The sequence below is a fragment of the Xyrauchen texanus genome, chromosome 37, assembly GCF_025860055.1.
Source record: "Xyrauchen texanus isolate HMW12.3.18 chromosome 37, RBS_HiC_50CHRs, whole genome shotgun sequence".
Lineage (NCBI taxonomy): Eukaryota > Metazoa > Chordata > Actinopteri > Cypriniformes > Catostomidae > Xyrauchen > Xyrauchen texanus.
The window spans coordinates 12,542,282-12,567,400 of record NC_068312.1 but is presented as its reverse complement, the minus strand read 5'-3'; the positions used below and the strand labels follow the sequence as shown (position 1 = coordinate 12,567,400).

The following is a 25,119-nucleotide window of genomic DNA, read 5'->3' as shown; positions in this document are numbered from 1 at the left end:
AGACAGAAATCAAGACTCAACTAGCCATGATGTGGCATTTATGCAGAACTAAAGCCTATACTGTAATTTATATTAAATCAGAATTGACCATTTTTACTGTCTTAAAACACATTATGCAGTTTTAATACATTGTAATTTATTGCAACTGAATGTCCATGAACATTTTAGGAGTTTATTGCCGTGAAAATAGATTAGAGTAGGTATTGCTTACAGCCGTGGTGTTAAGCCTTATTATAAAATCTCACAATACATCACATATCGCCTCAATAGACAATAAAGGCCTATTAAGAATATACAGTAGGCCAATGAAAATGACAATCAGATGACCACACATACCACACACAAATACTTGAAAAATCGAAATATCACTCTAGATCTTTGGTTCAGCCATTTAACATACAGGATGAAATAAAATAACATTGATTATTCACAACTCAAAGAGGATGAGAAAAGTGATAGATTAAAGATAAATACAAATATCTTACTGCATTATTACTTTATACACCGTAATGATACAAGTCCAGTTAATGTATCAGCACAAAGCAATCTAAACAGGTAAATGAATGTGCAATGGCTTAAAAACAACAGTTTAAGAATTCTGATCGGAGATAAGGGTTTTGCTTTACATATTAAACTGAATAAGACATTAAAGGCAGAGGGAACTGACCACAAATCAGCTCTTTGTCCCATATCAGAGAGACTGATTGGGACTAAAATTACTGGGTAACAAGCCCGCCCACTTTAATATTGTGCAAAAGACAAATCGTTTATTTCTATTGATTCCACTAAAAGTGGAATAAAGCAACTTGATACATCACAGACGGTTTCTGCTATGAATAGAAACCTGCTCTGACTAGTACTGTACCTGATTTATGAAACACCACAACACCGGTCTGAATTCACAGGTATTTTCTCTTGGACAAAAGTTGAAAAACAAACTGTCATCAGGCAATTTGAGTCCTCTCTGACAACAATTAGCAAAAAGTGACATGCATTTCTACAAATATTGCCACATAACTAAATTCTGTGCAAATCCATTTTCCCCCTGTATATAGAGGCAGTCATCCAGGGGATGTTGTTCAGTACTGATCCTCTGTATTGTATTTGGAGTCTGGCATTGTTTCATTGTTCTTCCATGGGTAGTTTGACAAATGCAATGGCAGCCAGTTCCTTACAAAACTCCTCCAGTACTATTACACCTTTTAACAGGGTCGCGTGATCCATCCTGACAAAAACAACAAATTAATATGTATGTTAATAACAGTGATTCAGAAATATTGTTTAAAATTATTATTAAAGGGGTAGTTAGATAATGAAAATGCTCTCATCATTTACTCAACCTCAAGTCATCCCAGATGTGTACAACTTTATTTCTTCTGCTGAACACAAATTAAGATTTTTAGAAGAATATCTCAGCTCTGTAGGTCCATACAATACAAGTGAATGGTGACCAGAAATCTGTAGGTCCAAAAATCCCATAAAGGAAACATAAAAGTAATCCATTTGTCTCCAGTGGTTAAATCCATGTCTTCAGAAGTGATATGATAGGTGTGGGTGAGAAACTTATCAATATTTAAATCCTTTTGATTATAAATCTCCAGTTTCAATTTCATATTTTAATTCTTCTTTTGTTCTTTGGGGATTTGCTTTCTTCATGCATATCGCCACCTATTGGTCGGGGCTAGTCAAAGCTGGATATTTATAGTAAAAAAAAGGACTTAATATTGATCTGTTTCTCACCCACACCTATTAAATAACTTCTGAAGACATTCATTTAACCACTGGAGACTTATGGATCACTTTTGTGCTGCCTTTATGTGCTTTTTGGAGCTTCAGAGTTCTGGCATTTGCATTGAATGGACCTATTCTTCCAAATTCAGTGTTCTGCAGAAGAAAGTCATACACATCTGGGATGGCATGTGGTTGAGTTAATAATGAGAGATTTAAATTTTTGTGTGAACTATTTCTTTTAGGGATAATTCACTCAAAAGTGTCCTTGTATAAAACCTTTATGGCATTGTTCAGCCTGCCACTAAAAATCAGATTTTTTGCATATCCTGAGTTTTTGATAGTCTGGACAGCAGGGCCGGATTCAGCCAGCCCCACTAGGGGGTGCAGGTAGAATATCAGGGGGGGCAAGTCATTTAACGGAACATTTAAATTTGACAAATATAGTGATTTGATTTATATTGTGATATATATCGATATGGCCAGAAATGAAAAAATATATTGTGAAATGAAAAAATCCTATATCGCCCAGCTCTAATCTATCAGCTCCTTTGATCCATTTGATTTGTCTTATAGGTTTTATGTTGGATGCCCTTCCTGACACTACCCTCTGCATTTACCCGGGCTTGGGACCGGCACAAATAGGACACTGGCTTGTGCCCTGTTGAGGCTGCATTTATCTTTTTTTTTTTTTTATCTGTCTGTCTGTCTGTCTGTCTGTCTGTCTGTTTGTCTTCCTGTCTGTCTTGTCTGTCTGTCTGTCCTTTCGTTTTTTATTTCAATCTTTTTTATTTCTTTTTTGGGTTTTTTTTGTTTTCATTTCTTTAGCTCTGTACACAGCATGGCTTATATCAGTCATTATAGCATCAGTCGTCTGCTTTTCTGTGCAAAAGTCCTAACAAATGCGTCCATATCTAGACCTGTTGTTATAGCCTTCTCGTGAGCCAGAATAACTAAATTTCTTTTTCTCTCATGTAGCATAGTGCGGCGGAAGGGGTAAGAACACGAGACAAAGTGGAGAAAGAGCTCTCGCATGATGCAGATGATATTCCAATCACAAGTGAGGTCACATACATGCGATGGAGCTGAGGAAAGGCATTCTTATACCTGTGTAGATAAGTGCAAATGGTGGAGAGGTCTACAAACTCTACGTTCTCATCATCATTAGTCTTTTTGTATTCTTTTTCCAACATTATTTTTGCGACAAGAATCTCATTGGAAAGTTTGTCACTGTCACTTTTTGCCATTTTTTGCAGAGGACTTAACATGGCAACATCCAGAAAAGAGGGAGATTGTGGTTGAAGGCAATTAACTGCTTTCATGAGATCCAGATTGCTTTTGGAGAATCTTGTCTCCATCTCTACAATGGTGATGTCCAAAATGTTGAGAAGAGCTCTCTTTAGAGCCTGGCTAGGAGTCATGGAGTCTTCTGCATGGCCTACAGTGGACGTAACAACGCTACCTACTGAGCAGTGAGCTCATTGTTCTTTTCTTTTAGCAGCTGGTGCAGGCATGCTGGTTAATGTCTCACTCTCCTCATCTCTCATCTGCTTCAGAGCCTGCAGAGATGAACTGACTACTTCTGAAGCACAGCACAGGTCAACAGAATGAGCCTGCAGCATAGCATTTGCAGACTTCAAGGAACCCAGAACTTTGAGGAGGAATTTTCCTATTTCAAAGAAATGATGCCTCCTTAACATCATCAACAGCCCTGATGCCTCTGTACAGATATCAACAGCAGTGGCTCTGTCCTCTGTAACCTCTGACAGGATACTCAGAATAGCATCCTGATTCTCCACAAGACACTTGGTCACATCATGGTGGCTTGTCCACCTGATCTCCAACAGTCGTTTAAGGGAGGGAACATTATAGTTCTGTGACACATAATGACGGTGAAAAAAAAGAGTGCAGTGATCCTGATAGATCAAAAAAGATTTTTGCACACGGCTCTCCTTGCATTGCATGGACCACGGCCAAGTGCAGCTGGTGGTTATAGCAGTGGATGTAAGGAATATCCTTCCCTACCTTCTTTTGCAATAAGGCCTGAACCCCACCCCTGACCCCACTCATGACAGAAGCTCCATCATAGCACTGACTGATAATTTCAGCTGCACTATAGCCTGAGTCAGAAAGATGCTCAAGAATTTGTGTGGTAATAAATTCAGCATTTAACTGACTGAGGTCAAGCAGGCCAATCAGGTGTTCCTCTGGAATGCCTTTACAGACAAATCTAACCATGATTGACAGATTCTCCACATTACATCTGTCCCTCGTTCCGTCACTTTTGATGCAAAACCCAGCATAATCTGCTTTGTCATAATTACCTTTTATCTGATTTAATACCATTTTGGCCAGTGTTTCAATAATTTCATTTTGTATGTTGTGAGAGGTGTATTTTGCATTTGGTGGGATGTGTTTGTTAATTTCATTAAATTTGGGGTCCTTTGCCAGTGTGTAGTCAACCATTTTTAAGAACAGTCCTGCAGAGAAATCATCATCATTTGAACTTTCCACACTGCCACGAAGTGGAAGTTCATTTACTGCTAGGAACTGAACTACTTCTCCAATTGTTTTAATATAATACTTATTTTTTTCCATTTGTGTGGGCCCTATTAAATTACAAATGGTCTCCCCTGTGGCCTCTCTTTGGGACATTTCAGACCAGGCTTTTGCATTTTTTATGTGGCATTGACTTGATGCGTGCTTTGAGAATCCCTTGTCCTTTTCCAATGCAGTTTTCCAATTAGTAAATCCTTGTTTTGTGAAAACCAAATCCCTATCATTGTTCCCCCCAAATTTCTGACACGGGAAACAAAAGCACGCATCAAGCTTTGCTGAATATTCGAGCCATGGTCTCCCACGATACCAACCTGGGCAGAATGAGCGGGAGCTCTTGCCAAAATTACGTTTGGGGAAAACCAGAGCTATGGGTTGTGACGGTGCTTCAGTGTTTAAGCCTATGTTGTATTCATCCGCAACAGCCACGGATGGGCTGGGAACGACGGGGATTCGGTCTCTGCTGCAGCTAATGCCCTAGCAGCCTCGTTGCTGCTGCCAGTGCTAGCTTTAGCAACCACAAATCGGCGATACTCGACTCGTCACTCGGTGCAAATTACAACAGAAAGCGATAGAGAGATATGGAGGGAATGAGAACACGCTTACAGAAAGAGTAACCAAATAATTTCAGTGACTGATGGCGAAGGAAACTCAAAACAGGGGCTGAGCTCAGCTGACGACAGTGTGTCTGCCTGCTCCGCTCTGCAGTGACTGACTGAGACGTGAAGCTCAGCAGGTTCACCACAAGCCGGTGAAGCGGCCACGCCCTCCCTATGCATCTACCAATCAGTAGCTACTTTGAATGAGGGATAGAGAGCAGAGCGCTCACTCTGACCATTTTTCTTGAAATATTTTTTAAATTTGGGATCTTTGCATGCCATCACGTTTGGGGGGGGCAGTCACGGCATTTGGGGGGGCATTGCCCCTCCTTGCCCATGCCTATATCCGGCCCCGCTGGACAGAAAAAAAACCACACGAAATCAGATTTTTTTCAAATCTGATTCAAACTACATCAGGATGTGTTTTCAAATATTATTGAAATCAGATTTTTTTCGGATGGTCTTTTACGTCACTCTTAACACGACACACAACGATGATGTCAAAAGTCGGTGAAGGAAATGCCGGAAGTATTCATAACGGCCCTTGCGCATTCTAAAATTGGCATGCCACCTGTCATCGTCAAAGGTCCCAAGTACTACATGTTCCCACCACTCAGTACTTTGCGGAAAACACCGCACCCCTCGCTGCACAGCGAAGCCGTGCATCATAATATCTTCACAATATTTACGTCTAATCCGTGGCTCCTCCGGAGTTTTTCTTGTGCGATGGAGGATTTCTGCACTGCGACTGGACAGAGCGCTTATTTGGAGAGCGACATGATACACATTTTCATCTGTTTTGAAAGTGTCATTACCAAAGCAACCCATGCAGACAGGTTGGTTATGTCTGAACCCGCAAATCTGATTTGATCACTTGCAATTAATAGTGCGGATAGTTTGCCTGAAATGATCTGATTTGAGAAAAAATCTGATTTGCCTGCAGTCTGAACTATGATTGTTTGTCTCTCATAACACAATTTCAGTCTGTTCAACACAAAGCTATTGTAAGACTTGTAATATAGTATATAATGGGGCTTTTCCACTGCCCGGAACATCTCGACTCAACTCGACTCTGCTCTGTTTTTTGGGGTTTTCCACTGTGGATAGGATCTGGTACCTGATACTTTTTTAGTACCACCTCGATCAAGGTTCCAAGCGAGCCGAGCCGATACTAAATGTGATGTCAAAATCCTGCAGATCACTGATTGGTCAGAAAGAATCGTCACTACCAGCATCACTGGATTTCCGACATGCGACATTAACCCGCTAGTTTTAAAGTTAGCAACAGCAATAACAGTATCATTTGTTCACACGTCATTCGAATTGTTTAAAAAGAAATGGCTGTGCGCAAAACCACACCGTGATCAATAAACGAGGTGCAGACGGACCACTCGTTAGCGATGAGTGAAACAAAAAAGTCTCTCAGGAAGTGTCTCAGCTGTTGGCCCTCACGGCTACCACCGGACCTACCAACAGTGTAGGGAAAAGTAAAAAATAAAAACTTAAAAGTGGCTACAGAACCATCAAGGAAAAGTGGAAGTGGTTCGACCAAATGGGCGCTATCTAGATCGGCGAGCATTGGGAGGGAGAGTGCCCTGGACTCAGCCACGATGGAGGATGGTACATTTTGTTATGTTAACTCTATACTCTGCTTGAAAGCTTCACTTTATTTAGTTGACCAGCTACTGGAAGCTTGCTTCTAAAACAACCAGGCCAATTTAACTGTTACACTTGTGTAAAATCTCCATGCAACAACTGCTTTATGCAGCACAATGAGCTAGTAGCTAACAGCTAGCGGTCGTGTTATTGTTTTGGTCAGTTTGTGTCATGTTTAAGATGATGTCACAGCAGTTGAGTTGGCACAACTATGACGATCAGCCTATAATCACACCCACGCTGAGGGGCACTAAACTGCAGTGGAAATGCAAGCTCAGAAAAGTAAAGAGAGTAGAGTTGAGGCGAGGCGAGTCAAATCGTATCGTGCAGGTGGAAAAGTGCCATAATATGAGAAGAGCCAGAATATAGTGCATGAGCCATTTAATCCTTTTTGGAGCTTGACAGCTCCAGTCCCTATCCACTTCAATTGTATGGAAAAGAGCAGCCTGGACATTTAGCTAAATATCTACTTTTGAGTTTCACAGAAAAAGCAAGTCTTACAGGTTTGGAACTAGGGATGCACCGATCTGATAACTGGATCGGTATCAGCTCTGTTACTGAGGCTTTTAGACAGATCGGGTATCGGTCCAACAAGTCCGACCCAAATCTGATACTATGTGTTAGTCGTGTTCGTTATTGTCACGCTCAAAAAATGACATAAAAGAACCATTAAAACACAATTAAAGTAGTTCATATGACTCGTACATTCTGTTCAAAGCCACTTGAAGATGTGTGATAGCTGTGTGAATCACAAAAGGCTGTGTTTTATAAGTAAACATATAAAATGCACACACATCTCCAGTGCGTCAGTGAATGACGCTGCTGTTTACACCAATTTTTTGCCTATTTTTTGCCTTCACAAAAAATAACTGTGTGAATGAAAATCTTACAACTAAATTGAACAAAAAAGAGATCTGAATCCTTTAAAGTCCAGATAAAAGTTGAAAATATTTAGCCAAAAAAAAAAAAAAAAAAGGGTTCTTTTCTACTGATGACTTATACTGGAATAACTGTTAATTTTGCAGCTACATTATACAGTATACTTGTTAATAATAAAGTTTATCTTAATAAGCTATACATTTATATTGAAATAATGTGTAGTTAGAGGTTTGTGTTTCTTTACATATTAAAGAGCACACACAATTAGTCCCACACAATAATGTAAAGATATTCTAAACTGATTATGTAAACAAACAACACTGATATCGGATCGGGATCGGCCGATACTGAGCTTTCCGATATCGGAATCGGATCAGAAGAGAAAAAGTGTTATCGGTGCATCCCTATTTTGAACGGCATATGGGTGAGTACATTGTGACAGAATCTTCATTTTTGGGTGAAATATCCATGTAAAACCTGTTTTGAGACATCTATGAGAACCAACTTACATAGTCTCCTCTTCCAGTCCCATTAGTTGTCTCCTGATGATCATCAGTCTTTCTGTCACATTGGGGATGTGCTGAATCCTCTGCATCAACTCTCCTATCACCTACAGCACAGGACAATTACCATTAAGCAATGCAGGAATTAAAAGTTGCCTTTAGTCGTGAATGTGCTCTTAAATTCAGATCAATGAGAGCAACAATTCTGCTGTCAATCTAAATCTGTAGCCCATAAGCAATTGCAGATATTTCTAATAATACAAACACTAGACAAATTATTTTATGTACTTCCTAAATATATGTAGTTCTCTTACATACTGGAAGCTTTGTGCGTGGCTTGATCTTACCCTGACAAGAGTGGAAAAGAGAGATCGTGCCCCAGGGCTCAGGCTTATGTAGGGGTCCAGCAAATACTCATGCAGGTGAGGGTGAGGAAACACAGCTAACCTGGACAGAACTGAAGTCACCTGCAGATTTAGCTCATATGGCTAGCAGAAGGAAACAAATGGAGAAACATGGTGAAAAAATTGTGTTTTGTAGGGATCTGTTTTTTAAATGCATCCTGTAGTATATACAACAGCCACACCAGGTTTTAATGTTGAGCCACATTATGGAGCTTAATATTGTGTAGATCCCCCTCGTGCCGCCAAAACAGCCCCAACCTGCATCTCAGAATAGTATTCTGAGATGATATTCTTCTCACCACAATTGTACAGAGTGGTTATCTGAGTTACCGTAGACTTTGTCAGTTTTAACTAGTCTGGCCATTCTCCATTGACCTCCCTCATCAACAAGGCATTTCCATCTGCTGAACTGCCGCTCACTGGATGTTTTTTGTTTTTGGCACCATTCAGAGTAAATTCTAGAGACTGTTGTGTGTGAAAATCCCAGAGAGATCAGCAGTTACAGAAATACTCAAACCAGCCCATCTGGCACCAACAATCATCCATGTGATCATCTAATCAGCCAATTGTGTGGCAGCAGTGCAGTGCATAAAATCAAGCAGATACAGGTCAGGAGCTTCAATTAATGTTCACATCAACCATCAGAATGGGGAATAAATGTGATCTTAGTGATTTGGAGCGTGGCATGATTGTTTGTGCCAGATGGGCAGGTTTGAGGATTTCTGTAACTACTGATCTCCTGGGATTTTCACGTATAACTGTTTTGTTTTTTTACATGAACTGCTTTTTTTTAGGAAACAGCTCATCACTTAATTAATTGACTGCCTGCCCCCTAATCTTCGACAGGTTTTTTACATTAAACAATCCTTTTGGAATGAACTACGTGTGGCATTTACTATGATAAAAAAACATTGTATCGAGTTTTATAAGGGAAGACACGGACAATTTTGCAACAGGTAGGTACCGGTTTATGGATCTCCCCATTTATTTGTATGGTATCCGCAAACAGTGAATTGCTGTCATAACACGCAAGTAGACTGTTACACTCTCTGCTATGGTAAAAAAGAGTTTGTTACCTTAGTATAAAATGATCTCTGGCTGAGCTGCCTGTTGCTGGTTTGAAGAGGAGTATAGCCTGTACAGCAGCAGCTGACTGCCCCCTACTGCATCAAGCTGGTACATCAAGCTTGAATTACACCAATGATAAGACCAATAATTACGGAATGTATGTGCGATTTAAGGGTGAGGGCGTAATTAATTGTGATTATTTTTTAAATGACAGCCCTAATAAATAAATATCTATAAAAATTATTCATTTTAAAAGACAGTAAGGATTTACAAAAGGTAAGATTTTCTGATGACCCAGAATCTTTAAACATTACATCCATATCAGCTGAGTGACACATTCAAAGTCACAGTGTGAATATATAACCTCATATTTCTAAATAGCAGGATTTTTTAAAAATACAGCCATGTCATAATTATTCAACCCCTATATCATGTAGCTGTGGCTTAAATATGTAAAGTTACACAACTAATTGTTATAAAACAAAATTAAGCCATCACTCTACAATGGCACTTATTTAAGTTTTAAGATTTAAGTTTAGTGTCATAAGCAAACATGTGTTTCTATGCAAAAATGCCATTTAAAATAAGCTGTCTCAAAAGCTAATAGAGGAGATTGTTTCATTACACAAGAAAGGTCATGACTTTCCAAGGCACTTCAATTTCCATTAGACAAAGTTGGCAGCACATTTCATACATTTTTTAAATATGGTACAACAGCAAACTTCTTGGGTGTGGAAGAAAGCAAAACTTCACCAAGGAAATGTTGACTTGAATATTCAAGAAGGAAATTGGAAAGACCTGTGGAGTCCTGAAAGAAGGTTTTATGGATGTATGACACTAAACTGAAAATTAGCTTTAGACCCATGGGTCAGCAGTACGTCTGGAGTAAGATGACAAGAATGACACCATCCCCAGAGTCAAGCATGCGGCTGCGGGAAACGGCTATCCTGACTATGTGACTGATGCCATGGATTCATTCAGCTATCAGGCTATTTTGGCAAAAATGTGATGCCTTCAGTGTGTAAATTAAAGCTCGGTGATCACTGGACTTTCCAGTAAGTCAATAACAACAAGGATACATCCAAGTTGTCCAAAATCTGGTTCAGGGATGGGTCGTGGAATGTCCTTGAATGGCCCTTTCAGTCCATCATTAAAATCCCACTGAAAATCTTTGTTGGGATTTCAAGGAAGCAGTGGCAGCACAGAAACCAAAGAATGTCAATGAGCTGGAAGCTTTGGCTCATGAGAAATGTGTAAGAATTCCAATAGAGAAGTGTCCGAAGCCTGAGGGCACTTACCTGAAACATTTATTTGATGTTATTAAGGGTAAAGGATGCTCAACATATGATTGACTTTAGGTGTTGAATATTTTTGACATGACATTTGTGGAGAGAATTAGTTATATTTTATTTAAAAATGTGGGTAAACTGGGGCCTGGGTAGCTCAGCATGTAAAGATGCTGACTACCACAACTGCAGTCACAATTGCCAATTGGCCCGGTTGCTAGGGTGGGTAGAGTCACGTTGGGTTCACCTCCTCGTGGTCGCTATAATGTGGTTCGCTCTCGGTGGGTTGCGTGATGAGTTGTGCGTGGATGCCGCGGAAAATAGCATGAAGCCTCCACACATGCTAGATCTCCACAGTAACACGCTCAAGCCACGTGATAAGATGCGCGGATTGTCGGTCTCAGACACGGAGGCAACTGAGATTCGTCCTCCAACACCTGGGTTGAGGTGAGTCAAAACACCACCACAAGGTCTTAGAGCGGATTGGGAATTGTGCATTCCAAAATCGGGAGAAAAAAGAACAAAAAAAAACAAATGTGGGTAAACTGAACACTTTGTTCTCAAAATTACTAAAATGTGTATTAATTCACATCACCAGAATGTATTGCTGGTCGGGGCAGGGGCGTTTGAATAATTTGATTGCAACTATATATATATATATATATTAGAAATTAGTTTCAAGTGAAGAGGAAGACATCTTACTGAGGCTACATGTCTACCTGCTCTAGTATGCGTGCAATCCTGTCAAACAGGATTTTTAGGAAGTGCCCTTCATAGAAGTCTGCAGCTGGAGAGTTTTCAGTGGCTTTGTCAGAATCTGGCCAATTCCACTCCAGTGACAGCGCAGAACATTCTTTTAACTATAAACAGAGAGGACAGTTTCAGTGTTAGAATATCTGAAAACCAAAGTTGAAAAGTATCAATGATTGTTTTTGCTTTCAGTTGAAAGTTACAAAATGACTGATAATATGGCCTAGTGGCACCATTACACATCACAAGTATAATTTACAAAAAAAGTAGTATAACAATACAGTGTTCTTTTGTGTTCAGTATCCTGAAAAAAGCGGTACCCTTCTATTGATACCTCAAGGATCTATTACTACTATCTAAAAAATGACTTTCGTTGCTGAAACCTAATTTGTCAGGCTGATTAAGTCAGATTACATATTAATACATAACATCTAAACCAGATAGAGACATCTTAACTCACCAATTTGTGTGCGTCATGGACGTATGTCTCATACCCTGCTCCCTGCACAAGATGGGATGTTTTTGCCTCCTGGGGCACTAAACACAAGAAGCTAATAAAAAAAGAACACATAAGTTTAGCATCTGTAATCCATGAATGCAAAACCTTTACCCTCAAGACCATTTAGATCACTGACATAACTAGTTCGACCTGAAGCCAATTAATCAGATGGGGATTAATGGCATTGTCCCTCTTGGCTGAACTACCGATGATGTTAGCCCCCCATTGTGTCAGCTCCAAAATCTAACAACAGCAATATCAATTTCGAGTAATATATTGTGTAAAGTGATGTGCACATCTAATTTCAGCAATTTTACAACCTGTACATCTCAACAGTAGTAAATAATTTAATATATTGGAATTATTAAGATGAAATTGCCAAGCATCCCATTACAAATTTCACTAAACAACTTGATAATTGGATCAAGAGGATACTTTTGTGTTTTCTACAAATACTCCACCAAGTATTAGAAGTGTAACCTTCACCATGAACATTTTAAAAACACGGTTTGAATTACAGATTAAAAAGTCTTCTAGCGATACCTGTTGACGACATCAGCAACTTGCGTGCGTGTGCTGGGATTACGTCTCTCTCTCACACTGGGTAGAGACAGAAGAGGCTCATGGCCACTGAACTCACTGTCTTCATACATGTCTGTGAAGAAGGGATCCTCTTCCAGCTCCCTGGAGAGAAAGGGGCAGAAGGAGAAATATTAAAGGGATAGTTCCCCCAAAAATGAAAATTCGCTCATTATTTACTCACTTACATTGTATGCAAGGTATGACTTTCTTTCTTCAGAAGAGCACATTTGAAGAAAATGAGTAAAATATCTCAGCTCAGTAGGTCCTTAAAATGCAAATGAATGGAGATTTCTCTTTTGAAGCTCCAAAAATCACAGAACGTCATCTATATGACTCCAGCTGTTTAAATTAATGTCTTGTAAAGCTATACGATCACTTTGGTGCCAAAAAGATCAATATTTAAGTACTTTTTAACTCTAAACCATTGCTTCTGTAAGCTTCACAAGAGGGTGGAGATTAATCGGTCTCTCATCTCACGTTCTTCACTCGGTTGAGACATCCTTGGTGAGCACACAAACGCACCATTGTGAGTAAAGAAACAGATAAATACAGATCTAAACCAAAACCAACCAAGCTACTGTACAGTGTTCCTCCTCCTCACTTATAAACAGCGCTGCTCTTCAGGCTGTGACGCACGTGCCTCAGTTCTCAGGTGTTTCAAATGCCAATTTGATAACATCACATGCACATAACACTGCTGACCAGAAGCATGATTTAGAGTTTAAAAAAGTGTTGCTTTAGAAGACATTAAATTAACAGCTGAAGGCGTATGGATGACGTTTATGCTGACAGTCTGTGATTCAAAAATCGGATCACCATCCACTTTTTAAGAACCAGAGTGGAGACAATGTTCAAAGTTTTTTTTTTTCCAAATGTGTTCTGGTGAAGAAAGAAAGTCATACACATCTGGGATATCATCAGGGTGAGTAAATAAAGAGAGAATTTTCATTTTTGGGTGAACTATCCCTTTAAGTCACTATGATAAGCAACAGAATGTGTGTTTTCTTTTAGACAATCTCTTTACTCACTCGGATTCTTCTAAAATATCATGCTCGCCTCCTTGTCTTTCGTCCCCACCTCCTGATCCAGGCAGCCTATAGCTGCGCTTCTCAAGATTCCGCAGCACCAGATTTGTCAAGATGTTTCTGTTGGGCTTCTGTAGAAGCCCCTCAAACAGACGCAATGTCGTGATGCTGATCTAACACAGAGCAAAAGACACACACTGTAACAAACACTGTGATGCTGTATTAAAACATAAGTAAAAGATAAAGACAGTATAACTGGATACTCAATACTAAGACTTTTCATAAAAGCATAAATAATATTGGTGCTTGCACACTTACCTCATCTGATAAATGATTGCAGTGTTCAATTAGGCGATAACGAAGGATGTGTGAGTGTGTGTCCTCTGGCTGTTCGCAGTGTGTATCGCTTCCTAAAAGAAACTGAACCAGCTTCTCCAGGAGCACAGGAGAATGTATGTGATGCACAGAACAACACAGCAGTGCCGTGTGTACCAGGATCCCAACTTCTGACCTGGACAACCAGAGACATATATGACAATCTATCAGCTTTAAAAGATTTATCAGTTGGACACATAAAAGCATGGTTTTAAAGTAAACACCACAGTACATTCAGCTACAGTTCTGCTTTCAATAAATAAAAGTGATATGTGACGAGGAGGAGGGCAGGGGTGAGCCATGAGTGTGCATGACTGGCCCCCAATCGGTCTAATCAGCCGAGGAGAGGGATAAAGCCGAGCTGGATGTGGCCGTTTGAGAGAGAGAGAGTGCGAGCCACACACAGCTACTATGTGTTTATGTTTTTTTAAGTTTTCATTAAACATTATTTTGACTGTTCAGCCGGTTCCCGCCTCCTCCTTGCCCACATTACCCAGTTACATGATGTCAAACGGCAATATTTGGGGAGGTTTATGACCATTACTCACATCTGAAGCAGATGTGGCTGGATGACACCTTTAAGCCACTGATGGTGAATTGCTTGGGCTATATTAATAGCAAGTACCTACAGAAAAAAACCAGATATAAAGTATAACTACTGTATGCATTTGTGTGTGTGTGTGTGTGTGTGTGTGTGTGTGTGTGTGTGTACAGAGAGAGAGAGAAAGAGAGATACTTTATTGATACATACACTGGTAGCCAAAAGTTTGGAATAATGTACAGATTTTGCTGTTTCAGAAGGAAATTGGTACTTTTACTTCACCAAAGTGGCATTCAACTGATCACAATGTATGGTTAGAGCATTACTGTTGGACAACAGATAATTGGAAAAGAGTGTTATGGATCTTAACCCTATTGAGCTTTTTGTGGGATCAGCTAGACTGTAAGGTGCGTGAGAAGTGCCCGACAAGACGGACCACATCTATGGCAAGTGCTACAGGAAGTGTGGGGTGAAATGTCACCCGACTATCTGGACAAACTGACAACTAGAATCCCAAGGATCTGCAAAGCCGTCATTGCTGCACATGGAGGATTTTTTTGATGAGAACTCAGAAATTTTTTTTCAAATTGTAATAGTAATTTTTCACATCAGTAATGTCCTGAACACTGTGATCAGTTGTATGCCACTTTGGTGAATAAAAGTACCAATTTCTTTCCATAAGAGCAAAATCTGTACATTATTACAAACTTTTGTCCGCCAGTGTAAATGACTGGGACAAAGACATGTCTGATTTCTGTTAATTCAGTGACATATCTAACTATTATGGACAGGGGTCGGAAACAATTAACAACTTCTTACACATATTAAAGTTGAGGAATCAAATTCAGTTTATCTTTCAAGCTCATCAGATGCAGGTGCATTGGTAAAACACACACAAAAGAATAACTTTGTCAAACCGTTGGTGCTTCCTTGATGAGTTGATTACAGTAGTCCAAAAAGCAGAAAAACATGTGGACATGTTCACTGCCTGAGAAAGACTGGCTCTCATCTGTGCTGTCCTGTGTGAACCGAGCTCTGCAAAACAGAAGATTGAGAATGAGTTTAAAAATTAATGTTTTCTTAAGAAAATATGTGTGCGTCTGTCTGTTGTAACTATATACAGGGTAATAAAGGGTGGGGACAAATGCTACACATGGATATGTGCTTAAACTATTAAGCGGTGGATAAAAGAGACACGCACCTCCACTGTGTGTTGGGGTAGCTCTGTATGTCTGCAGGGTCGAGCGTTGAGGGTATAAGGCAGTAAAGCTCAGTCAATCTCTGAGCGAGTAGGTGACATAGTGGAGTTCCCTCAGCCAGCAACTTTCCAATGTCTTCTTCAGGTAAACTGACCAGTAGCAACAAACTTTCCAGGGCTTTGAGTGCAATACGACTTTTCTAAAACAGAGAGAGCGAGACAACCTTTCTGACTACAGGCTAGACTGGCCATCTCTATAGGTCTGTTCACAAATGAAATGGTGCACCATATGAAGCACACAAATTTGAAAAAGATTGTATACCTGAATGAAAGTAAAATTCACATGAATTTATAGTTGAAGATAAACATTCCCAATAGATATTTTTACTTACAACTATTGTTGCAAAGTTAACAATAGTATTTATTATGTAGCATGCACTGAGAGGTAGAGCCAGTACCCTGCTTTTATCATACAGTATATAGTTCCCAAAAATGTCAACAGCTCAACATTTATCTTTGGTCAGATGCAAACAAAAGAAAAAACTAAATCTAATTTGTTTTCAAATTACACATTTTCAGATTCAGCATAAAAGAGTTTGTAGGGATGCATTGTTTTCTTTTATAATTTTGTCATGCTGAAAATTTGAAACAATTATTGTTGTGATTAGGTATTACAGAGATAGATTTCCACAAAATGTAAATTCTCTCATTATTTACTCACCCCTCAAGCCATCCCAGATGTGTATGACTTTCTTTCACAAACAAAGATTTTTAGAAGAATATTTTAGCTCTGTGGGTCCATACAATGCAAGTTCATGGTGGCCAGAACTTTGAAGCTCCAAAAAGGACATAAAGGCAGAATAAAAGTAATTAATCCGACTCCAGAGGTTAAATCCATGTCTTCTGAAGTGATATGATAGGTGTGAGTGAGAAGCAGTATTTTTTTACAATAAATTCTCATCCCTGCCCAGTACATGGCAATATGCACGAAGAATGAGAAAGTTGAGATTTACAGTAAATAAAAGATTTAAATATTGATATTTTATCACCCATACCTATCATATCACTTCTGAAGAAATGGAATAAACCACTGGAATTGTATGGATTAATTTTATGCTGATTTTATGTGCTTTTTTGGGCTTGAAAGTTCTGGCCACCATTCACTTGCATTGTATGGAGCTACAGAGATATTCTTCTCAAAATCATACACATCTGGGATGGCATGAGGGCAAGTATATAATGACAGAATATTCATTTTGGGGTGAACTATTCCTTTAACACTCAAATCCCCAGCCCCACATATTTAATTACACATCCAGCCTGTTTTATGTATTAACAATGACTCACCTGACTCTTCCCCAGGTGAATGAGAACAGGGATAATGCCTGTGGCTGCCTGAGGTGAGCTGGAGTTATGAACTCCACTCTGGGCAGATGAGGAGGAGGCAGCACTGGAAGAGGAGGCAGGTGGAGAGTGAGCCCTCTCTGGACTTGAAGCTCCAATGCACCCCTCCTTCAAGCCCTCTTCTGAGGTAGAACTAGACCTCTGTGTCAGAGAGGCTTTGGAAACCTTTGTGATGGAGATGTGGGTGTGTGATCATTATTGTCTCCTAGCACTACAAGTATATCAAAACAGAGTACAGAGTACAGGATGCAGAAAGATGAGTACCTCAAGGATATAGTTGAGGACATATGGGTCTTTCTTCACACGAGTGCAAACGGCAAACAGAAACTGAGATTCCTCTCTTTCTGTCTTTGAACCAGGGAGTCCACATAGATAGACCAGTTTCTGTAATAGTGAGGGAAAAGAGGTTAAGTTAGAAATGTTTGAGTGTAACGCAAAAGTCCTTAATTTTTTAAACAAATGTTGGATGCTTCATTTCATAGCAAATTTGGTGATCGCATATGTAGAACAAAAGTTCAAAATCACTTCAGTGACTAATAGTTAAAAAATAAATAATCATAGTACTTCATGATTCAAAGTAGTTACTCAAAGTAATAATACAATATTCAAAGTACTTATTTGTGATCAATTCACAACAAAAAAAACACCTTAAAAGCACCACAAATAGAGTCCGAATGACTTGTGCGGTATAGCTTTGTGTGGCGAACAGATCAAATTTGAAATTGTTATTCACTGAAACATTTGGCAACAAAATCAAATATGGCACTAGGCATTTGACGTCAATGGTATGCTTTGCTGTTTGGTCATGAGACACGAGACTAAATGATGTCAGAAGATGTCAGTATTTACATATAGTATTTGATTTGAAAGCTAGAGCATAAGGCACGATATTACGTAAATAACAGCTAAAATTCTGTTCGTCACTCAAAGCTATTGAATCTTTTTGGTGCTTTTAGGGTGTTTTTTGTCCTTCTGAAGCTTGACAGACACTGTCAGAGCTTTGTTGTTTTATGGGGAAACAGCTGTGCTAAGATTGTTCAAATTCTCCTTTTCTGTTCCATGAAAAAGGTAACAGCATACGGGTAAGGAACGACTTAAGGGTGAGTAAATATTGGCAGGATTTTCATTCCATCAATTACGAGACTCCCTGTCAGTCTTACCTGTACAGGCCGATAGACATTGATTAAATGCAGCACAGGTTTCTGGATCTGGCAAAGGACTCTAGTGAAGAACACCAGCACTTGTTGACTCATGCCGGGAGGATACTGCACAATGAAAACAGATAAAGTTTAACTGCAATATTTCAAACAGCTTCACATATCTTTCATCTCTGACCAGTGACTTGTCTATGGCTTCATACCTGTGCTTTTCCCAGAGTACAAAGTGTCTCTAGTATTTTGTGCTGGAGCAGGTATTCCAGGCAGGGACCCGTTTCCTCCTCCTGCTGTTTCTCCTCGTACACCAGGATGTCCAACATCTGTTTCAGCCTCCATGGGATGTCTGTGTGCTTCACCGGACGAGACTCATCTTTGCATAAAGCATGATGAGACATGTTTACAAACCCACACAAATAAAACATTCATTACAAGCCTCTTTTTATCAACTTATGTTCATTCTTTTTTTCATATAAACATCATCAGATGCATCTTAGAAATGTTGCATTTTGGAAAAGTTCAACATTTAACACATTTTATTTGGGTTTAGACTGTACAAACACCCAATAACATTGGCAAATACAAATAAAATTGTATTTACTTAGACCAATTAACACTTAAATGCATACCTCGAGACCTCATTCCACCCCTGCCCACACCTCTTTAGTATTCAACCTTTCTCTTCTGAATAGACAAAAAAAAGGCAAACTTCTAAAAATATATTTTTAAAAGGGCTTGATTATCAAAAGTGTATAGGGGTCATTAGAGACCCTAAGAATGTAATAGTGTCACTTTTTTTGTTGTTGCGCTTCCATAAATTATATTTTTATTATTTTTCATATCTATACGAGTTTACAATCACACAATTTATGTTTCTTTTTTATTACAAGACAAATGAGTACTATATTCAAACAAATTACTATATCACGTTGATTTTCTGTGCGACAATGGACAAATTATCAGTATCTCATATGTGTGTGTACACATACGTATTATATATGCTATTTGTTACTCAAGGTGGCGCTGTTGTTTCAGTGATTGACTTGATTTACATTTGACACTGCTATTTGATGAAGAAGCAACATGGAAGTAAACTATAGCAAGTGTAACACATGAACAGAATGATATGGCTATTGACATTTGGGTGTACTACTGAAGTTGTACATCTATTGGGGCTTTTCCACTGCACGGTACATCTCGACTCAACTTGACTCTGCTCTGTTTTTTGGGGTTTTCCACTGTGGATAGGATCTGGTACCTGATACTTTTTTTTAGTACCACCTCGATTGAGGTTCCAAGCGAGCCGGGCCGATACTAAATGTGACGTCAAAATCCTGCAGATCACTGATTGGTCAGGGAGAATCGTCACTACCAGCGTCACTGGATTTCCAACACGCAACATCAAACCGCAAGTTTTAAAGTTAGCAACAGCGATAACAGTTTCATTTGTTCACGTGACTTTCGAATTGTGAAAAAAGCAACAGCTGAGCGCAAAACCACACCGTGGTAAAAAGTACTATTGTAAAAAAACATAAAAAAACGAGGTGCAGACAGTCCACTCGTTAGCGATGAGCGAAACAAAAAGTCTCTCAAGAAGTGTACACAGTATGCTACCACCGGACCTACCAACAGTGTAGGGAAAAGTAAATTTTTAATTTACATTTTTTAAGTGACTACAGAACCATCAAGGAAAAGTGGAAGTGGTTCGACCAAATGGACGCCATCTAAACGCCGAGCAATGGGAGGGAGTGTGCCCTGGACTGGCGTTGATCCACAATGGAGTATGGTACGTTTTGTTACATTAACACTATAAGTTAACTCTATACTCTGCTTGAAAGCTTCACTTTATTTAGTTGACCAGCTACTGGAAGCTTGCTTCTAAAACAACCAGGCCAATTTAACTGTTACACTTGTGTAAAATCACCATGCAACAACTGCTTTATGCAGCACAATGAGCTAGTAGCTAACAGCTAGCGGTCGTGTTATTGTTTTGGTCAGATTGTGTCATGTTTAAGATGATGTCACAGCAGTAAAGGCAGTTTATCTATGACGATCAGCCTATAATCACACCCATCACACCGTTGACTCTGCGTCTGAGACATTTTATCACGTGGCTTGTTAAGCGAGTTACCGCAGAGATATAGCGCGTGTGGAGGCTCACGCTATTCTCCACAGCATCCACGCACAACTCACCACGCGTCCCACCGAGAGCGAGAACCACATTATAGTGACCATGTGGAGGTTACCCCATGTGACTCTACCCTCACTAGCAATCGGGCCAATTGGTTGCTTAGGAGACCTGGCTGGAGTCACTCAGCACGCCCTAGATTTGAACTTGTGACTCCAGGTGTGGTAGTCAGCGTCTTTACTCGCTGAGCTACCCAGGCCCCCCAAAAGTGCTCCCCTTTGTTTCAGTTCCAAAATGTTATGACATATTTGTTTTTTATGAAATAATTGTTCATTCCATTTCAGCAATTATGTACACATCTCATTAGCTGTCATTAAATTGTATAGTGCATATATCAACATTATCTTGGCCATTGCCCATGCTGCTCTCTGGAGTTCTGTAGGCTTCGGCCTTTGAAAAATAGGTTGACTAATACTTACTTTATTATACCTGTAGTATTTATATGCATATATTTACCTGTAGTTTCTATGTAATAGTTGGTTACTGCCTTCCAGTGATCCACAAAAGAGTCCAGCAGATTTATCAAGGGTTCCCTCTGTAAGAAACAGAGCAGGATCAAATCAGTCTTCATAACTTCACTTTAACAATGATATAACAAAATAACATTAACATACACTTTCATTAATTCTATATGATCTGTGATGTGAACATTAAGGTCTTTTAAAACCACAACCCTTCATCAAAAATATAATAAAGGTAGTCTTAATAAGTAATAAGCAGAGGACAAGCAATTACATGTCAGCAAACACAGAACGTTCCCCTAACACAGTATTGTGATGAATGGTGGGGATTTATATTGTGTGTGACTTTGGTCCCACCGATCTGAACGTTTTGCAGTACGTTTTCTTTGCATGGATTGGAGGTAGAGATAATTGAGCTCACCTGGAGTAGATGATAAAAAGAGAGGGAGATGTGAGTGGCGGGGGTGCTCGGGGAAAAACAGGGAAGCTTCTGGTTGCTCGAGACCGTTAGGGTTTGTCCGGCAACGAAGATAGCTAGATAGAGTATATCTGTGTAGTAAGTAATAGTGGGGCGGGGTGGGTAGCAGCGCTGGCCACATGTTCCCGGAGTTATTTCAAGACCTGTGTTTTCATAAGAGACCGCAGTCAGCCCTTGTGATTCCCAACCAGAAGTTGTATAACGAGGACTTATTAATGCCAGCGGCCTCATTTGTGATCAGCTGTGACTGCGGGACGGGAATAACTGAGAATAAGAGCGTGCTTTCTCTGTGGACAACTTAGCACGGCTGATTCCTTTCCGAGAACCCTGGGCGGGTCTTGCTTCCTGAAAACGGGGAAGTGTTTTATACTTTACTTATTTCATGTATTTTTGTGTATGTGTATGTTGTTGTTGTAAGTTTTAGAGGTTGTATGAACATTGTCTTGGAGTGCAGCTGGACTGGGGCTAATGTTTTCCATAAATTGATTGCTGTGTAATCCACGATTTCTATTGTGCTGTGCTGGGGCTGGGGAAATGTATCAGAGTGCAGTGTAGTGACGTGGAGGTTCATTTGTGTGTATCACGGTGGCCCTAGAGGAGCGTATCAAGTAAATGTTTGGGTGGACCTCGTTTTAATGGTTATTTATATCCTGGTAATATTTTGTTATATGAACTTAAATAAAGTGATATTTCTCCCTAATGGTTGGTGTGTGATGTACCCTCTGTCCTCCATAAACAGTTAAACCTCTATTAAAAGAATAAGTAAGGTTTACTACACTGGTGGCAGCGGTGGGATAAAAAAAAAAAAAAAAATGGAGGGAGAGGGTACGTCGGTGTCCCAATCAGGAGCAAGTCCAATAGTTTCAAATAGTGCTATGATTGCTGCGAACGCTAATATATCTCCAGTGGCTCGCCCTCTTTTTATGCCTGAAACATTTACTGGGGTGGGACGGGAATGGTCTGATTGGTCTGAACAATTTGAGATGGCAGCGCAAGTAAATGGGTGGGATGATGAGCTCAAATTAAAATTTATGTCTTTATTATTTTCTGGTCGAGCCAGGGATATTTATGGTGGACTGCCTTATGAAGCAAAGAATAATTATGGTCTGTTAAAAGATGCTATGGGTAAATGTTTAGAGCCTTGTGAGAGTGCAGACTGGAATCGGGTGAGTTTTTCCTCCCGACGTCGGCTCCATAACGAGACTGCTCGTGAGTTTGGTAATGCATTAAGACGTTTGATTTATAAAGCTTACCCTTCTGCTGATGGTGCTACGCAAGATTTACTGGCTCGTGACCACTTTGTCGCACATGTAGGTAGTGGTGACATGCGTATACATTTGCGTAGTGTAAAACCTGCCACTTTGGAAGGCGCAATTAATTTAGCATCGGAATTGGAGCTTATTCGGAATTTGGAACATACACAATGTTCAGATTCTAAAGTTCGTGGTCTGAGTACTCACAATTCGTCGGATAATAAGGTTGAAGTGCTACTGGGCATAGTGGAGGAGTTACGGCAGGAGGTTAAGGCTTTACAAGTTACGGTTAAGGAGATACAGGTGAAGTCTGCACGTACCACTCCTCTGAAAAATTCATCGGATCCACAGGATCGTTTTCGGACCGAAGCATGTTGGGAATGTGGTTGTACTAGACACCTACGTAGAAATTGCCCTTATTTGCAGGGAAACTAGAGGGGGCGGGCACAACAGGCCAAATGCCTGCCCCCACGTCTGTGTCTGATAAATTGGCCTCAGTTTCTTCAACCGGTGCTGGAGTTTTTCTGACTGGTAAAGTAGGTGGGTGTGAAACACGTTTATTGATTGACACTGGGGCACAGGTTTCTATTGTACCCAAGCAGTTTTGGCTAAATGTAACTAATGGGGGGACCTGTTTAGATGGATATCAGGGTAGAGTAGCCGTGGCGAATGGTGGAGAAATGGCAATACTGGGTCGTTGGCAGACGGTATGCCAGTTTGATTCCTTGGCTGTTATCGCTGAGTTTTTGGTGGCTGATGTTACCCCCCAAGATTTACTGTTGGGTACAGATTTTCTCTCTAAATTTGGGGCAGTTATTGATCTGGGTGAAAAATGTTGTCGGTTAATGGGTAGAAGCTCCCCTGTTTAGTGAAGAGGGTAGTGGACAACCGAAGGTAGTTAGGGTACAGGCAGATGTTTTGATTCCTCCTCGTACTGAAGCGATTTTACCTGGTAAAGTAGAAGGACTTCTTCCACAACATTATGAGGGTATGTTGGAGCCTTTGTTCCCGTTTGTTTATTTTATGGGAACCAATTCCTAACGTTCTAAGAACGTTCTCTTTATGTTCTTTATTTTATAACAATAAACTAACGTTCGCACAACATTGCAAGGTGTTTTTTGTGAGATAACCTACAAAAACTTATACAGAACGTTCTCTAATGGTTATTTTTAGGTTTTTGTAACCATAATCTAACGTTCCCAGAACGTTGCATGGGGGTTTTTGTGGATAACCTAAAAAAACGTTTGCAGAACGTTCTCTACTGGTTATTTTTTATAACCATAAATTAACGTTCCCAGAACGTTGCAGTGTTTTTTTGAGGGATAACCTAAAACAATTGTGGTTTTATGGACTTTTTTCTCCTCCCGTCAGAGGCTTGTCCAGACCTGCGTAAATACATTCCACGTGAACAACTTTCAAATGACAAACCCAACACTGTGACCGATTAAACTCATATATATCCCTTACTAGTAATACATACTACATACATGGACTAATGGGTATTAACAATATAAAGCCTGAAAAACAACTGTGAGGGACACAGCCTACTCTTTAGTGTGCTGTCAAATGTGTACACTATCGAGCTTAACTTCAGTAGCACACAAGCTAACTAAACACAATTACCTAAATATTCTCAAATAAAGCACCAAACGACGTGACAACTCCTTAAGGTATATTATATTGCACATTTCGTTATATACATCAGTTAATAAACATTTGTACCGCTTTTATACAGTTTTAGGGGCTCGTGCAACAAGTGAGAGTTGTTGTCTTCATTAGCGATGCTAAAGCCAGCAGGCTAGTTTGAAGACACTGAAGAGTCGGCTTTTACTCACGGTTTCTAAAGCCTGCTGCAGAAAAGTCGTCACTTTGTTGAACATGTCCATGATCGGATCCCAGCAGAGATTATCTCAATCAGTGTAAGGTTTGGGACATCCTCATAGCGCTATATAGCGCGAGTGTATTTTGTAAACATTGTTTATTTGACTGTTCCTCTCTCTGTCTGCAGAAGTGTGTACTGAGCAACACTGACCCCCATTGACAAGTATGTCAGAATAGTGTACAACACAAGAGTACATTGCAGGTTAATTCCACTAATGCAATTGTATTGGCATCAGAACATTTTTCAAAAATGAACCAACCATACATTAAACCTACAGTACTGAATAACTATTTTGATTTAATTTAGCATTGGCAGACATGCTCTTGTGCCGGTGGTGTTTCAAGAACCATTCACTTTCCCATTGATCTACCTAGATTTGCTGGCAGAAAGCCTATACATTTTTAAATGTTGTAATTATTTGATTAACATCATAAGAACATGTGTTTAATTTTCTTTAAATCAATTTAACATGTAATACATCTGAGTTATGTTAAGGAATAGTTCACCTAAAATGAAAATTCACTCATCATTTACTCACCCTCATGCCATCCCATCCCAGATGTGTATGACTTTCTTTCTTCTGATGAACACAAATGAAGATTTTTAGAAGAATATGTCAGCTCTATATTCTATATATTCTGCCTTGAATA

General features: G+C 39.7%; 1 protein-coding gene across 1 annotated transcript; it reads right to left on the bottom strand.

The window, feature by feature from the left end:
* Positions 1–140: 140 nt before the first annotated feature.
* Positions 141–24,584, bottom strand: fhip2b (FHF complex subunit HOOK interacting protein 2B). The gene is made up of 17 exons (XM_052109379.1): positions 24,423–24,584; positions 20,852–20,930; positions 18,414–18,580; positions 18,214–18,318; positions 17,318–17,437; positions 16,997–17,218; positions 15,653–15,849; positions 15,369–15,486; positions 14,459–14,535; positions 13,854–14,046; positions 13,539–13,708; positions 12,472–12,612; positions 11,890–11,980; positions 11,399–11,539; positions 8,269–8,409; positions 7,928–8,028; positions 141–1,225 (listed from the first exon to the last, which is right to left on the bottom strand). Exons 1-17 carry the CDS (start codon positions 24,471–24,473, stop codon positions 1,123–1,125), a joined length of 2,217 nt encoding a protein of 738 aa, XP_051965339.1. The 5' UTR covers positions 24,474–24,584; the 3' UTR covers positions 141–1,122.
* Positions 24,585–25,119: the final 535 nt, after the last annotated feature.

Bases quoted from the DNA above. Each gene is read 5' to 3' on its own strand.
- fhip2b (XM_052109379.1), bottom strand. From the start codon at position 24,473: ATGGACATGTTCAACAAAGTGACGACTTTTCTGCAGCAGGCTTTAGAA. The intron at 8,410-11,398 runs GTAGACATGTAG...TCCTTCTGCTAG, and splicing joins TTGCACGCATACTAGAGCAG to CCATATGAGCTAAATCTGCA. The intron at 1,226-7,927 runs GTAAGTTGGTTC...TGTTTTTGTCAG, and splicing joins GGACTGGAAGAGGAGACTAT to GATGGATCACGCGACCCTGT.